The sequence below is a fragment of the Marmota flaviventris genome, chromosome 6 (assembly GCF_047511675.1).
Source record: "Marmota flaviventris isolate mMarFla1 chromosome 6, mMarFla1.hap1, whole genome shotgun sequence".
NCBI lineage: Eukaryota > Metazoa > Chordata > Mammalia > Rodentia > Sciuridae > Marmota > Marmota flaviventris.
Window position 1 is genome coordinate 110,767,103 of NC_092503.1, and position 15,265 is coordinate 110,782,367.

The 15,265-nt window shown below is 50.9% G+C and overlaps 1 protein-coding gene across 1 annotated transcript in view; it reads right to left on the bottom strand.

Moving 5' to 3' along the window:
• Ttbk1 (tau tubulin kinase 1) overlaps positions 1 to 10,080 on the bottom strand; it is a 36,238-nt gene extending 26,158 nt beyond the window's left edge. Inside the window, exons 1-8 of the mRNA XM_027950534.2 lie at positions 9,973 to 10,080; positions 4,372 to 4,519; positions 3,983 to 4,056; positions 3,641 to 3,781; positions 2,786 to 2,890; positions 2,387 to 2,452; positions 2,028 to 2,120; positions 1,820 to 1,945 (exon numbers count right to left, since the gene is read on the bottom strand). Coding sequence (XP_027806335.1) covers positions 1,820 to 1,945; positions 2,028 to 2,120; positions 2,387 to 2,452; positions 2,786 to 2,890; positions 3,641 to 3,781; positions 3,983 to 4,056; positions 4,372 to 4,519; positions 9,973 to 10,080 — 861 coding nt within the window. The remainder of the gene's footprint in view (positions 1 to 1,819; positions 1,946 to 2,027; positions 2,121 to 2,386; positions 2,453 to 2,785; positions 2,891 to 3,640; positions 3,782 to 3,982; positions 4,057 to 4,371; positions 4,520 to 9,972) is intronic.
• Positions 10,081 to 15,265: the final 5,185 nt, after the last annotated feature.

The following is a 15,265-nucleotide window of genomic DNA, read 5'->3' on the forward strand; positions in this document are numbered from 1 at the left end:
CAGCTGGACACAAGTCCTCTGAGATCTTTCCCTGATGACCATCCCCAAATGCCTCTGTCATTTCCACTGTCTCAGCAGGAAAATTAGCAGCCCTGAAGCACTAGGAGTTTCCGCATGGAGTCATGCTTGGCACAGGCTGTCCCCCTTGCTGGGTGCTTCTCCCAACATCCTCTTCCTGCCATCTCACTTCCCTCCCACACAGCTTCCCCTCTAATCGCTGGACAGGGGGCATCCACCTGAATCGCTCACACATCTATTTACCCGTTCCAGCAGCAGGCCCAGAGCCCAGCAGGAGATGTTCACAAATGTACAGTCTGGAGGACCCATGAGGCTGAGTCAGGGTCAGGGGACAACTCTGTCAGCAACAGGGGCTCTGGACTCAGGAAGTAGCAGGTAGCTACAGACCCTCTGAGGCCCCCAGATCATTCTACTTCTGACTTAGGTCTCTTAAGAGTTCAGGGAGTTGCTCTCTGCAGATAATACCCACTTGCTCAAGGCCTATTGTGTGATCCACAGTGTCTGGGCTCCCCACAGGGTGCAGCACTGTCCCCGGCCCACAGTACTTTCCTGACAGCACGGCTGACACATCCTGCATCTCCCAATCAGGGTCAGTGGGTCCTATGGTGCACAGTGAGGGTGCCTCAGAAAGAGCACTGGACTTGGAGTCAGATGCACAGTCATGCAATGCATAATGGCGTTTTGTTCAACAACAGGCTGCATATGTGATAATGGCCCCATAAGATTACAGTGGAGTTGAAAATTTCCTGTCACCTGGTAAGTCATAGTTTTCATAAGGTCACAGTGCAAAACATTACTCAGTATCTGTGGAAATGCTGGTGTAAATAAGCCTACTACACTGCCAGTGGTATACAAATATAACACACATAAGCCAGGTGCTTGAAACTCTAGAGACTCAGGAGGCTAAGGCAGGAGGACTGCAATTTTGAGGCCAGCCTGGGCAAATTAGTGAGACCCTGCTACAAAATAAAACATAAAAAGGGCTGGGGATGTAGCTCAATGGTAGAGCGCCCCTGGCTTCCATCCCCAGTACTGGAAAAAAAATACAATTATGTTCTGTACCTAATATATACTTTTTATAATTATGTTATGGTGTACTCCCGCAACTTACAAAAAAAAAAAAATGTTTCCTACGAAACAATATGCTGAGCACCACAGCAGCAGCTCCCCTCAGGTTTGCTGTGTCACTTGTTTGCATCATTTTCTCTTGAATTTGATATAATCTCATATTGTTCACCATGGCCCTTGAAAAAATAGGCTGTATCATGTATACATGCACACCATCCAGCCTGGGTGGGCAGTAGATACACCCTCTAGGCCTGTGTAACTGCACTCTATGATATTCTCAATGACAAATTAAGAACAGATTTCTCAGAATGCATCCTTGCCATTGAACAATGCACAACTGTATCTGAGCCCAGGCCTCCTCCTAACCATGATACCACCTCAATTTTACACCTCAGAAATGGGAACACTCATCCCATGTGGCTTCCTGCAATTTTGGTATAAAGTACTTGAGAGCACATGGCTTCAGGAATTGTTATGTATTGGAATAACATTGTCCAATTGTCATCAAAGGCTTCTTTTGAAGCTTGAATGGCACTAAGAACAGGGCCAGCTCTTGATCCATCTAAGCTGTTACTACTGTTTACAAGGGAGGGTACAGAGCAGTTTGGTGCAGTTAGAAGACCAGGGTAAGCGCTTAGAGTCAGCTCCAGGCCTTGATGAGAATGGGCTCTGCTGAATGATGGTCACCCCCAGAGTGGTGTCCAGGGCTGCAGGAGCAAGCCCAGGCTCCCACCTGGTAATCAGGCTTGGTGAAGTAGTCGAGGCTGGCGATGTGGTCCAGGAAGAGGTGGAACTCTGAGGGCATATGCTTCAGCAGCATTCGATGCTCGTACTTTTCCTTGATCATTCCCACCTGTTCCTGGAGGCAAGAAGAGGGTGGAGAGATGGAACCCCAGCTGCCCCCACCCCTGCCTCCTTGGACCCAGCTGTGTGGGTCTCACCTTGTCCTTGATCTTCCTCCATGGCAGCTGGCCCACTGCAAACTCCACCAGCATGTAGAAGAGGGACCACAGGTCATCGTGGCGGCCCATCTCCTGTGGGGGTGGGAAAGGAGTGATTTGTAAGGGGAACAGAAGGCCAGGAATCTCTGAAGGAAAGGCAGAGGGTAACATCTGGGGGAGCCAACAGTGGAGCTTTCCTCCAAGCCAGGGCCTCCAGCAGGGTAGATTCATCCAGCCCCTGCCCCGCTCCTCTCTCCACCCTGACACCAGCGGCCCACCTACTCCCTATCCTGGCTGCGCACTTTGCCCCAACCTTGCCCATTCTGCCCCCATCCCACAGCACAGCCTCTGTCACTCACCCGGTTCTTGTGGGCATTGACTGATGCATAGCGAACAGTCCCCCGAAACCCGGCCACATTCCGAGGCTGCAGAGGAGAGACCACAACCAGGAAGCTCACCCTTAGCCCCTGACCTCAGCCACATCTCAGCCCTGCCACCAATCGGACCCTGACCCATTGCCTGCCTCCACCTGCCAGAGAGCAGGAAGGTTACAGAGTGTGGCTGTGACATCTGACAAGGGCCCAGGCAGGGGCAGAGGGACGGGACGGGCTGACCCAAGAGCTGGGGGTGCTATGCTGAAGATGAGGCCAGGCCAGCTTAAGCAGTTGCAAGAAAAGTTGGTGAAGGGTCCCCACATGGGGGGGGGGCAGTGTGTCACTGTCCTGACAGCCCAGAACTCTGTGCGCAGTGGTACTCACCGGTCGGACATCCCCCGTGGTGTTGGTGTACTGCCGGGCCAGCCCAAAGTCCAGCATGTAGCACTTCCTGTAGGTGGAAGGCAGCCTGCCCATGGCAAAGTTGGACTGGAAAAAGATGAGCTATGAGCCCCGGGGGCTCCTACCCCCAGGACTCCCCAAGAAATAGCTCTCCATCGAAGGAAGGGCCCCAGCCCCACCTACGCTCACACTCAAGGGGACAAACTCTATTTACATGGGTGCCACAGGTGTGATTGTCCTCATTTTAGAGATGAGGAAGCTGAAGGTCAAAGAGGTGAGTGGGCTTCTCTGATATCACACAGCAAGTGACAACCCAGCTAGGCTTCAAACCCCAATCTGCTCAGCCCTATGTGCTCGCACTCCCCAGCAAGGCAGCGTGGTTTGGTGTAACTGTCCTGCTCTAAGGTAGCAGATCTACATTGTTCTTGCTGTGTGTCCTTGGGCCATTCAATTAACCTTTTGGGGCCTCAGTTTTCATCCCTTTACATAGGATTTTTTTTTCTAGCACCAAGATTCAAGTTACCCCAAAACTGGTTTCCTGGAATTCCTTACCAAGCCCCCACCCTCCGTCTCCTTCCTTCATCTGTTTGTCCTCTCCCAACCCTGTCACCTTTCTAGGTTCAAGGGATACTCAGGTCAGGGGTGAGGAATTAAGAGGAGCAGAATTCAGAGGTGGGGGCTGGGCAGATTGTGTGCTCATGGGCAGCAGGGAGAGGAGATGGGGCTTGGGGTAGAGAGCAGGAGGGGTTTGGGTACAAGAGGCTGACCCAGCCCAACCACTGTCATAAAGAAGAAACCAGCGCCCAGAGGTGGAGAGGAGGAGCGGGGCAGGCTCACCGGCTTGATGTCACGGTGCAGAAAGCCCACGGAGTGAATGGCTTCAATGGACTCCAGGATCTGCTTGCCCAGCCGCAGCGTGGTGCTCAGCGTGAAGGTACCTCGTGGCTGGCTGCGACGCAGGTCAGCCAGGTTCCGGCCCTGGGGGTTTAGGGGCGCAGACCCGCCTCAGCTGCACCCCAACCACCACCACTGTGATGCTCTGCCCAGCCTTGCCCCGTGTGCTGTTCCCATCCCGGGCTCATTTCCCAAGGGGCCATGGTCTCCCCTCCCTGCTCCCTTCCCTGAGGTGCAGCCCCAGATCTTGGGAGGGAGGTTGGAGGATGCGCTGGGAGGGCTCACCTGCAGCTGCATCACGACATAGTTAAACTTCTCGTTCCTGCCACAGCCAATGAACCTGCATACGTGGTCCTTCCCTAAGGGGGACAGACAGGACCTCCCAACTCCTGCTCTTTCCTCCTCACTTCCAGCCCTAAGTGGGCGCCTGGGGCATTCTGGCTCCCACCTCCCCACTCCCTGGCCCGTGGAGGCCTCTGCCATCTCATCCCCCTGCCCCCAGCCCCATCTTCTCTCCTACACTCTGGCTCCATCTCCTCCTAGAAGCCACAGACCCGTCTCCCTCCTTCATCACCAACGCAGCCTCGCCCCATCACTCTCTGAGACTCGGATCCCACCTCTCTCAGCCCTGAGCTCCATCACCTCTGCCCCATCCCCATGCCCTGGGTCCATACCTTGTAATTTTTTGAGCACAGCCACCTCCATCTTGAGAACCTGCTTGGGCTGCTGGGCTGACTCCACCTTGAGGGCCACGTTCTCCCTGGTCAGCAGGTCCATGGCCTCGTAGATCTCGCCAAAGCCCCCGCCCCCGATCTTTTTCAGCTATGAGAGGAGGGAGAGGAGTCCTCAAGGATCCAGCTGAGCACATGCTCATTCCACTTCTGTGCATTGGGTCCTCCATTGATGGGGAAGGGGATATACTTGAAGGGAGGACCCCATATTTCCTGCTGTTTCCCATCAGTGTCCCCAACCTCCTCTTCTCTCCTAGTGCCTCCAGACAGACAGCTCAGCCCATAAATATACAACTACACACACACACACAAGACCAGAGGTCAGAATGGAAAAAGTTATGAAATCTGTGATTCTACACAGACACAAAGATAAGCCTGTCTATATAGAGTTCTAGAGAGATCAGCAGCCACTCTGATTCTCATCTTCTCTAAGACAACAAAGACCATGGTCTCCCCGTGCTGAGCCCTCAAACAGAAGGAAAAATAATTCCAGAACCTCTAAGCCTCAGGATGGGAGCTGATACTTCCTGGGACTGTCAGTCTCCTGAAAGATGTCAACAGAGGGAGAGAATATCTGGGGGAGGGATTCAGTGAAGGGTGTCCATGACCCATGCCCACTGGAGAAGCCCACACCACACCTGAGGTTGGTCAGGTGCCCAAAGTCTCCTCTCCAGGGAAGGGGGTGCTGTTGAAGAAGGGTGGGAATGAACTCTGGAGAAGAATATAACCCCATGATCTGACCCTTGAGGCCCTCCCAGCCTCCCAGAGCAGGTGGTGAGAAGAGCAGAAGAGAACTGTGATGAAGAACTGGCAGGGGAGATGAGGAGAGTTATGGAGAGGGATTAAAAATAATTTTGGGGGCTGGGGTTGTGGCTCAGTGGTGGAGTGCTTGCCTTGCACAGCACCCTGGGTTCGATCCTCAGCACCACATAAAAATAAATAAATAAAATAAAGGTATTGTGTCCAACTATGACAAAAAAAATAAAAACATTAAAAAAATAATTTTGGCTTCACATCTGTGATCCCAGATTCTCTAGCTACTCAGGAGGCTGAGATAGGAGGGTCACAAGTGTGAGGCCAGCCTGAGCAACTTAGCAAGACCCTGTCTCAACATATAGCTCAGTGGTAGAATGCCCTGGGTTTGATCCCCAGCATAGCAGGGGGAAATATTTTCACCTGAGAGGTCCAGGGGTCTTGGATGGGTGAAGACACTGTTGGCAGTGAAGAGGGAACAGGAAGAAGGCACTGAGTTCTATGTTTGGCTTTAAAAAGATGTACAGCCAGGCACGGTGGCAAATGCCTATAATTCCAGTGGCTTGGGGGGCTGAGGCAGCAGGATCGCCAGTTCAAAGCCAGCCTCAGCAAAAATGAGGCACTAAGCAACTCAATGAGACCCTGTCTACCTGTCTATACATAAAAAGTACAAAAAGGCTGGGGATTTGGCACAGTGGTCTAGTGCCCCCGAGTTCAATCCATGGTACCCTCCCCCACCAAAAAAAAAAAAAAAAAAGAAAAAGAAAGATGTACAGCTGGCTGGGCATGGTAGCACACACCTGTAATCGCAGTGGCTCAGCAGTCTGAGGCAGGAGGATTGGGAGTTCAAAGCCAGCCTCAGCAACTTAACGAGGCCCTAAGCAAGTCAGCAAGACCCTGTCTCTACATACAATATTAAAAAGGGCTGGGATGTGGCTCAGTGGTAAAGCACCCCTGGGTTCAATCTCTGGTACCAAAAAAAAAAAAAATATATACAGCGGATTCTCACCTCTTCAGGGAGCCTGCCCACATGGGTGGCCTGCCCTCCCTAAGTCCTCTGTGTCCTGTTAGCTCTACCTCTCCAGTGTAGCTGGGCTCTGACAGTTCAGCAGGTAAACTCCTGAGTCTCTGCCACCTCTGCTCCTGGGACTCCAAGAATGACTGCTGAATAGTGGTTGAAACGGAGTGGAAGAAGGAAGAGCCCAGGGCAGAGCCAGCTGGAGGACTGGAATGGGAGTTCCAGAAAGTTAAAAGTGAAATCACTCCAGAGAGAAAAGGGTGAAGGAAAGATTGAGAAGACAAAGCCGAAGTGGGAACACGAGGAAAGGGAAGGACCTTGAGAGAGCAGAGTAGCTTTCTGCTTGTGATGAGTTAGTCTGACTGGGAGAATTTCAGAACCAGAGGGGACTGAAGCAAACTCAAGGGACACTGTGGCATGGTTTCCTCTGGGAACTTCCAACGCCAGGGAAACACTAATGTCTTCCAGATTCCTCTATGATTAGCTGTGTGTGAGAACCAGGAAAGGCAGGGGAAGGAGCGGCAAGGCATCCCCAGTTCACAGACAGCGGATCCCCAAGGCTTCATTGGAGAAGCAGCAGTGAGAAAGGTTACATGAGTCCCTGTTGTGTACAAAGGGAAAACAGACACAGGGAGGACAGTCGCTCACCTGGGGCCACACTGCTAGTAACTAGCAAAGCTGGGTTTCAAAGAACCCAAGCAACTGGAGGGAGAATCCACACTGGCATAGAATCCACTGCATTGTGAGGAGCCCTGAACCGTATCAGTTTAACAGTGTGAGGGTTGAGATTCAAGCCGGGGCTGCTAGCCTCCCAAATGCTTGCTAGGGAAAAGAAAGGCAAGCTCAAAGCAGCAGAGATAGTTCTGACACCTACTCCCCAATTTCCCAGGGTGCCCAAGGGTGCTTCTGTACTGCCTTCATTCCAGACAGAGCCTATTTCTCCTTCCTTGGTTCTTTTCTTACTCCTATCCTGTCAGAGAAACCCCCTCTGGTAGGGAGCTGGCAGGAAGCACTCAATCAGCACCCCATCTCCACCTGCCCGATGGCTAGGGCCCACTTTTCTTTTCTCTATTTTTTGGGGGGTGTACCAGAGATTGAACACTTAACCACTGAGCCACATCCCCAGCCCTTTCTTATATTTTATTTAGGGACAGGGTCTCGCTGAGTTGCTTAGGGCCTCACTAAGTTGCTGAGGCTGGCTTTGAACTGGCAATTCTCCTGCCTCAGACGCCCAAGCCCTAGAAATTATAGGCATGCACCATCATGCCTAAGAATAATAATAGTATCAGTGACTAAGCCCCTGATACTATTTGAGATTCATGAAAATGTTTTATTTCAAAGTCAGAAGGAAAAAAATAAATGTTTAGGTCAAGGAGAAAAATTTGATATGCTATATGATTGTACTGCTTTTATTTATTTTTATTTACTTATTTTTTGTGGTGCTGGGGATTGAACCCAGGGCCTTGTGCATACAAGGCAAGCACTCTACCAACTGAGCTATATCCCCAGCCCCTGATTATATTCCTTTTATATGAATATAGTTATAAAAATAGAATTCTTAGTGCTTTATTATGGAAGAAGGAGTCATGAAGGTAAGAGTGGTGCAGGTTCATGAAAGTCATAATACAGCCCTGCTTACAGCCCCTGACCACGAATATTCTCTCAATCCCCCTTTGCCAGACGTGTTCCTCCCCTCCTCCTACATTTTTTCATGATCTCAACCGCTGATGAAGAAGCTCCCTAAACTGGAAAAGAAATTTACTTGGGAAGAAGGAGACCCGGGTTCTTGGTCCAACTCTGGAGGAACTGGGTGAATTTCTTAAACTTTTTGAGTCTCCATTTTACCTCCTTTATAAAATGAAGAGAATCACACTACAATTGATCACAAATATCCCTTCAACTCTGTGGATGGGCTGATTTTTGGTGACTCTGTTGACCCAGCAGTCAGACAGAGCTGGTCAGGAATTTAGCAACTGCTAATCTCTAGGGCTCAGTTTCCACACCTGTGAAATGGGAGGAATAGCAGTATCTCCTGCATAAGTAGTTGAAGAAACTATGTAAGGCATTTTGCACAGCACCTGACAACAGTAAATGAGCAAAACAAATAAATACTAAGTTTTTATTGCTGTTTGTATTCTGATTCTGATGAACACCCCCAACAAGGACAAAATGTTCTCATTTTTAAATGCTCCATCTAGTGCCACTGACCCTCATATTCTCCTGGCCATAGCCCATTTCTAGGCAGTTTTTTCTTGGTTCCAGAGTTCTGACTCCCATCTCAGTGACATCCCTCACTAAGGAGTGCACCTGGCTCCTCAACCTCTCCAGTTCTTCAGGGGCTGGGAAGGGGGGGGGGTAAGGAGAAACCCTGGGCCTGGCAAAAGAGTATACTTGCTCTTCCCCAGCTTCCCCTTATCATTTCTTGCCCCACTCATACCCCATTCCCTCCCTCACAAAGCACAAGGAAGTCCTAGCCTAAACTCAGCATGTGAACTCTTTTTACTCAGTGCAAATGCCATTCTGCTTCCCATGTTCCATACACTAAGCTCTTGTGCTAGGGACCCGAGGGTCTTGGAGGAACACTCCTTACTTTACCAGACCCTCTTTCCTTTTATGACTGTCCTGTTACTTTTCCTCTCGGGAAGTCTCCCTGAGGACATAGCTTCTTCTCTTTATCTCTCCGGGCTCTAGTAGTTTCCTCCTCTCCTCTTCTTCAGTCCCCACCCCCATCCTTTGCCTCTTTCCTGGACCTCCAGGGGACCTGAGCCGCCGGGTGACTGTTGCTATGGAGACCCGCCTGCACCCAGACCCCACCCTCCCCTCCAAAAACCAAACCCTGGGTGAGCTGATCCTCCCTCCCACCAAAGCATGCCGGTGCGCACGCGCGAACAGTCACACACACACACACACACACACACACACACACACACACACGTGTAAACCTGAACTCTGTCATTCTCCTTTCCTTCCTCCAGGCTTCCCACTCCCCTGCAGAACCACAAGCTCACACACTAGTTTCTCCCACTCTACCGCCCCATATCATCTCGCCTCTATAATGATGAGGACACCAAAGCGCTCTTAAATGACTTAAATGGGACAGGGGCTAATTTACCGTAGGTTCTCCTTCCCCAGACACTGCCATCCCCCCAACCCTCACGTTGCTCCCTCCCACCCAGGCTCAAGAAGGCTCGGACTACAACTCCCAGCAGGCCGAGCAGCCTGAAGTCCTGGGCTGGATGAGCAAGGCACGCTGGGAAATGGAGTCTCGGCGTGTTGCACCTGCCGCAGGAACCGGCGAGGGGAGGAGGGTGGATGGAGAAGATGGAGTGCAGATGCGGTGGGAGCTGCCCGCAAGGCCTCTTTTCCCAAACCCAGGCCTTTCCATCCTCCGCGGAAGCGGAGGAACACATGTCCATTCACTGCCCTTCTCCAAGGTCCGGCAGAGAAAGAGGTCCCTCCCCCACACCTCCCTCCTCCGCACCCTGGGTTCTGCAGCTCCTGCCCAGACATCCAACCAGGAGTTGTTCCAGGCAGGGCCGGAGCAACGTGACCTGGCCAGGAAAGGGGTGAGAGAGGGCGGGGTTGGAGAGAGTTACTGGGAAAAAGCGATTGTCCACACGTGTGGGCAAAACAATGACCTGCAAGCAGTATGCAAATAAGCCCAGGGACACCTCCCTCTTAGGGTAGAAGCTCCAAGGGCACCTGTCTTAACAAGTCTCCAGGTTCTCGCCTCCCTCTCCCCACCCCTCTCTCTGCCCCACCGGGTCACTCACCACCTTCCAGCGATCCTTGACCACGTAGTTGGCCGGCAGGATGTCGGCCTGCTCCCCTCCCCCACTCATGTTGGTTTCGTCCTTAAGAGCGGCCGCTAGGCACTGCATCCGCCAGCCCGAGGGAGGGGTGTCCGCAGGGCCTGCCCTGGTGGGGCCATCTACCTGGGGGAATGGGGGAGTGACCGTGAGCGGGGCAGGCTGGTGACCCAGAACTACCTGGCAGATTTGGAGAAGAGCTCAACTGGCAGACATCCTTCCTGGCCCACAGGGCAGATGCTATAGAGCTCACTGGGGAAGCACTCCTCCATGATGGAGGTCAGTGAAGGGAGATACAAACTACAAACTACAGCAACAGGACACATATGTTGATGAAACAAGGAGAGGACAATGATATGTGAACAGGCAGTGGGAAAACCGTTTTACCAAAGAGACATGCTTACTAACGTGGAGAAGACTCATCAACCAAGGGATCATACTAAACTGGGACTTATACTTGTGTAGGGGACAGCTAAGCCAAGAAGGACCAGTCTGAGTGGTCCATTGGTGATCCCCAGTACCCATATCTCCCCTGTGTCACATCATGCCCAAAGAGCTGTGCATCAGAGGCTTAGTAAAAAGGGAAGATCTTCTGACCAAGGGGCGACCAATGGGAAACCCAAACCAGAGTGACCTGCTAACCAACATGGAGATATGATCATCAAGGAAATGAGGAGATACATGACAGGCCCATGAGTGAAGAAGATGCAGCTGCTGAGGGGCATTCACCTTTAGTAGTGAGAGACCCACACAGCCCTGGGCTGGAAAGCCAGCATGTGAGCTGGGTCCTGGGTGAACACAAGATGATGGGCTCAAGACATGGATTTCAGAGGGATGCCAGCCCTGTGGCCATTCTGAAGAGACAAAGCCAGACTCAATTGGGGAGAACAGGACAGTGGGGAGCAGCCTAGCAGAAGGCAGGAGTGACAGAAAGTAGCAGATAGGTGGGCATGAGGTGAGAGAGCCTCTGACCACATCTCTCTGGGTCTGCTCATATATCAACTAGAAAGAATACAGAAGGCATTAGAATGAGTAAAAGGTGAATATCAGGGAGAGTGTCCCAACTGTGAGGGATGGGAAAGCCAGGCACATATTACCCAGAAAAATATGTGAGTATGTGTGTGTCTCTGCATGTCTGACTGTCTGTATTGTACAGGTGTGTAGGCATGCACTTTCCAGGGATAATTTCCAGGGGTCCTGTTTCTAGACATCATAATAAGGGGACAGGGTGGGAAATCCTTCAACAGGTCACGGTGTGCTGTAGCAGACATGAAAGAAGAGAATCTTCATGGGGAGCTACACAGTCATTCTTTTTCTTAAAATGACTAAATTCAGTTGTTTCCTCTAATCCACACTCTTCCCTCCAGCTGAAGTGGGATACAGAGCATCAGGAATTTGGAGGGCAGTGAGGGCAATGGAAGATGAGGTTCTGCAATAAAGGTGGAGGAGACAGACTGAGGACAAGACTGAAGAAATAATTGAACTGGTGAGGAGAGGGCCTTAAAAAGTTGAACTTGGGCTAGAGGTGTAACTCAGTGATTGGGAGCATGGTTAGCATGTTCAAAGCTCTGGGTTCAATATCCAGCAACATCAAAAAATAAAGAGATGTTGAGAGCTGGGGGCATAGTACAATGTTGGAGTGCTTCCCTAGCATGTATGATACTCTGAGTTTCATCCCAAGCACCACAAAAAAGAAAAAGAAAAAAGAAAGAAGTTGAACTGGGTGAACTCTGGTGGGCCTTCCAGTCCTGTGATGGTGGAATATGTAGGGTGGATAAGGAAAATTTGTGTCCTGCTCCCATATAGATGGGCAAACTTAAAAGGTGAGGTGAAAAAAGGGAGACCTGCTGCTCCCTCTCCACTGTCCTTCCCATTCCTGTCTACCTCAGGAGGACTACATTCAGCTTCCATGAGGGTAAAAGACACAACATAAGAAACGTGGCTGCCCCATTCCTGCGCTTCAGGCCCCTCTGGATGTGTAGTGAGAAAGAGGATTTCTAATGTCTCTCAGAGTGTGCATGTATGGGACCAGCAATGTGGTGTGTGTGTGTGTGTGTGTGTGTGTGTGTGTTTTCTAAGTGCTTGGGAGTGCATCGTGGTATGTGAATATAAGTGTTGATGTGTAACTATGAAAGATGTGAACCAAGTGTGGGTGGGTATTTGGGAGCCCAGGTATAAGAGGCCATGAATCAGACAGAGCCGTGAGGGGTAATGGGAACAGGTGGAAAAAGGTGTAGAAGAGAGCAGAGGGGAATGGAAGGGATCTGGAGTGACAGGATAAGAGGAGGGGGTTGGTAAGATGGAGACAAGTGAGAGATCATGATGACAGGTGAGAGATCATGATGACAGTTGAAGAAGTGACAGGACCCTAAGAGCGTTTGGGGGCAGAGTTGACGGCTGGAGAAGTAGGTAAAGGAGAATAGTAGGAGGAATGGAAGGACCAAGGACCAGGGAGAGAGGGTCTGGAGACAGCTGAATGACTTGTCAGAGGTGACAGGAGAGTCAGGCGTGAAGCCATAGGGACAAGGGACTGAGGTGAGTAGAGAGGGGTAAAACCCCAAGGGGACAGGCTGGAGAGGGTGGGTCTGTGTGCGGGGGCAGGGAGCGGTTCCAGGCCTCGGGCTGCGGCCCAGGCTGTGTAGGCCAGCGTCCCAGCTCGGGCAGCGGCGACGGCAGCGGGGAGGGGGAGTCGGAGCCGGCTGCGCTGGGAGGAGAGCCAGGCCCGAGGCCCGATGAGCCCCCCAGAAGGAGCCCCCGCCCGGACCCCCGGCCGCCCGCCCGGCCCCGCCCCGCCCCGCCTCACCTGCTCTGTGCCCGCTGCGGCTGCGGCTGCGGCGGCGGCGGAGGCAGCGGCTCGGGGCGGCGCATCCCCCGTGGCCGGGGCGGGGCGGGGGCGGGGGCGGCTCAGTGCGGCGCTGGGCGGCCCGCTCCCTCCGGTGGCGGCGGCGGCGGCGGTCTCCGGAACCGGACCATCCCGGCCCGGCCCGGCCCCGATCCTCCTCGGGCGACCGCAGCGGCGGCGGCGGCAGAGCGGGGAGCTGCCCACAATGCACTGCGCCGCCAGCATCAGCACCAGCCCTGACATCACCGCCCCACCGCCCGGCCTTTACATCACCGCCCTTTCTCTGACATCACGTTCCACCCTGCCCCTCTCTACATTCCTCCAGCCCTAGGACTCTCTTAGATGGATCCGCTCCAGCAAATACTCCTAACTGGTCTCTACCATTCACATGACCCCACGCCCCTGGAGGGCCCCATCACTCTTTACCTGTCCCCATAAAACTTACCTGTCTCCATCACTCTTTATCTTTCCACTTTCAGAACGTCCCGGTCACTCTGCCTCATCTAACTACCCCATTTCATCTTCCAGAGGTTCTTATTACTTTTCTCTAAAACCATTTTCCCTAATCTCCCATAAATCTCCATCACCCACCTCTTCTAAGCATCCCAAACTTGAACCCTCCAACCCTTACCTGTAATTCTCAACTCACGTCAGATATGCCTCATCTCCTGACTTAACCTCGATTTCTTTGGCACCTTCTCCCATATGTTGACAAACTCTGCTATTGTGTCTAATTGCTTACCAAATAAGATACACACTCTTTACTGTGACATTAAAAACTCTTCCCAACATGTGCCCATAAGGCTACTACTCCCCTTCTGACAGATGGGATTACTCAATATTCTCTGAATATACTCTGCACTCCGTCTTGTCAATTCCTCCTTCCTTCCATTGTTTATGCCTGCCACAAATGCATACTGAGTATCTCCTGCAACAACAACAATAATATCAGCGGCCATTTATTTCTGCCAGACACTGATTAACTTTACACATATTAGCTCATTTATTCGTTTTAACCTCCCTATGACATAAGAGTAACTACTGTTACCTCCTATTTTATAAATGAGAAAATTAAGATACAGAGAAGTTAAGTAATTTGCATTAGTTTACCTAGCTAGCAAGTGATAGAACTTGGATACAAACCCAGCTCCATAGTCCATGGGCCTAAGCCCCATGCTGGGGGAAAGGATCACTGAGTCAGGGCAATCTTCTCAGAGGAGGCACTTTCAATTGTAATTTGAAGAATGAGTGGGAGTTTGCCTACAGATAAATGGAACCAGGGCAGAGGGAGGGACCAACTTCCAGGAGAAGACAGCATGAGGCTAGGGATGGACATGCAAGATCATGAAAGGCCTGTGTATCATGATAACATGATTGGATTTTCTTCATTTGGGTTTTGGAAGTGAAGTGAATACTGTGATGAGATATCCATATTCCCATTTAAAAAAATCTAGGTATTCAGAGTATAACTTAGTGGTAAAACACCTGCTAGCATGTGTAACACCCTGGGTTCAAACCGCAATGCTGAAAAAATATCTGGGTATAATTTCCCCAGCTACTTGAAGTATGGATGGGGCTGGTTGCTCTGGAATGATTCCCTCTCTGGGAATTGGAATCATTCAAGATCATGCTCCTTTCCTGGAGTATCCCACATTCAACTTATTATCCTCTGAGCATAAAGACCTTGTCTCTTCATCCTAAATTGGGACTGCTGTCTGAAATTTTTCAAAACTATGATAGGAACAACTGAGGCTTCTTTTTTTAAAAAAAAATTATATTTGTTCTTTTTAGATACACATGACAGTAGAATGTATTTTGACATACCATATATACAGGAAGTATAACTTCCCATTCTTGTGGTTGTACATGATGTGGAGTTACACTGGTCAGGTATTCATATATGAACCTAGGAAAATTCTGTCCAGTTCATTCTACTGTCTTTCCCATTCCCATCCACCCTCCACTGAGGCTTCTACTGAGACTGTATCAGAATTTAACTCCCTCCTCTGTTCAATATCGCTTTCTTCACCCCTCCACTGATGTTGATCACCAGAGCACTTCCCAATAAAGCTACTGCATGACCATCTCTGCAGCAAAGACGGTGTCCTTTAGATAAAAATCACTGAGGAGTTTTGAGTAGAAAAGAGACACAGTCTGACCTGAGTATTGGGTTTGAATTCTAGATAAACAATTTGTTTTTGTTTGTGGTACTTTAAAAATGTTGCTCTGAAAGCTACAGAAGGAATGTATGAGTATGGGCCGGGTGCTACACGTGGACCTCTGTCTTGTCTAACTGAATGGTTCCTTCTTATGCCCAGTTGACACCCAGAGCCTTCCTCTCTGCCAATACTGGGGCCCCTTGAGCTCAACCTGCTCTCACCCTTCTGTAGCTGTTGGCCCTTCTCACCCTCTCCT